The 1,299-nt window shown below is 57.7% G+C and overlaps 1 protein-coding gene across 1 annotated transcript; it reads left to right on the forward strand.

Annotated features, from left to right (window-relative positions):
• Positions 1-353: 353 nt before the first annotated feature.
• LOC119347602 (protein CDI-like) lies at positions 354-1,160 on the forward strand. The gene has a single exon (XM_037616217.1). The coding sequence runs from the start codon at positions 354-356 to the stop codon at positions 1,158-1,160; it is 807 nt and encodes a 268-aa protein (XP_037472114.1).
• The last annotated feature ends 139 nt before the right edge of the window (positions 1,161-1,299 follow it).

Consider the following 1,299-nt stretch of genomic DNA (forward strand, 5'->3'; position numbering starts at 1 on the left):
TCGGTTAAGAAACCCAGATATCATTGCGCAAAAAATAAAACAAGATATCAATCCATAAACATCTCACTTAAGCCTTCAAGTTACATGAAGTATAACTAAAAGCATACTTGTGTCCCCAACACTTCTAGCGAGGTTTTTAAAGTGCAAAGAAATTGTCACCTTGATGAGAATATGCCCAACTCCAAGTTATATAACTAAGGACTTTCTCATCGAAATTAGGCTTCGAAGTAGAAATGTGAAAGAAATTTGAGAAGATATTCAACCAAGCATGGACGCACCCCTTTTAAAAGCCACCACCCCGGTGCACCTGATAACCCGTACCGGCTATACGTGATACGTGACGGTGCCCGAAAATGTCTCCAGCACCTTCCCACCTCACCGGCGCTGACGCGACGGCGGAACCATTCCGCATCTACGTGGGCTACGACTCCCGCGAGGACATCGCATACCGCGTCTGCCGGCGGTCACTCCTGCGCCGCTCCTCCGTGCCGCTGGAGGTCATCCCGATCGTCCAGCAGGAGCTCCGCGAGGCTGGGCTGTACTGGCGGGAGCGCGGGCCGACGGAGAGCACAGAGTTCTCCTTCACCCGCTTCCTGACGCCGCACCTCGCCGGCTACCGTGGCTGGGCGCTCTTCGTGGACTGCGACTTCCTCTTCGTCGCCGACGTGGCAGAGCTGGCGCGCATGGCCGACCCTCGCTACGCCGTGCTGTGCGTGCACCACGACTACACGCCCAAGGAGGCCACCAAGATGGACGGCGCCGTGCAGACGGTGTACCCCCGCAAGAACTGGTCCTCCATGGTGCTCTTCAACTGCGGCCACCCCAAGAACCGCGCCGCGCTCACGCCGGAGGCCGTGAGCACCCAGAGCGGAGCGCACCTCCACCGATTCGCGTGGCTTGACGACGCCGATGTCGGCGAGGTGCCATTCGCGTGGAACTTCCTCGTGGGGCACAACCGCGTCGACCCGGCGAACGTCGACGGGACCACGCCGCGCGCCATACACTACACGTCCGGCGGGCCGTGGTTCGAGCGGTACAAGGACTGCGAGTTCGCCGACCTCTGGGTCCAGGAGCGCGACGCGTACGAGTCCGCGGAGAAAGAAGACGCGGTGGAAGGTACAGGAGTGCCACCATCGTCTGCAGTTGCAATGGACGCATGATGCACCACGTGTTCTGTTCATCTTTGTTGTTTTCCATGTCGACGTGCGATCATGTCACTGCGTACACGCCGTTGTCAAGTTAGTTCCTACTATGAGTGTGACGACTATCATGTAAAAATAAGGCCCTGTAAGGCGTTCC

The sequence above is a fragment of the Triticum dicoccoides genome, unplaced genomic scaffold, assembly GCF_002162155.2.
Source record: "Triticum dicoccoides isolate Atlit2015 ecotype Zavitan unplaced genomic scaffold, WEW_v2.0 scaffold69252, whole genome shotgun sequence".
Taxonomy (NCBI): domain Eukaryota; kingdom Viridiplantae; phylum Streptophyta; class Magnoliopsida; order Poales; family Poaceae; genus Triticum; species Triticum dicoccoides.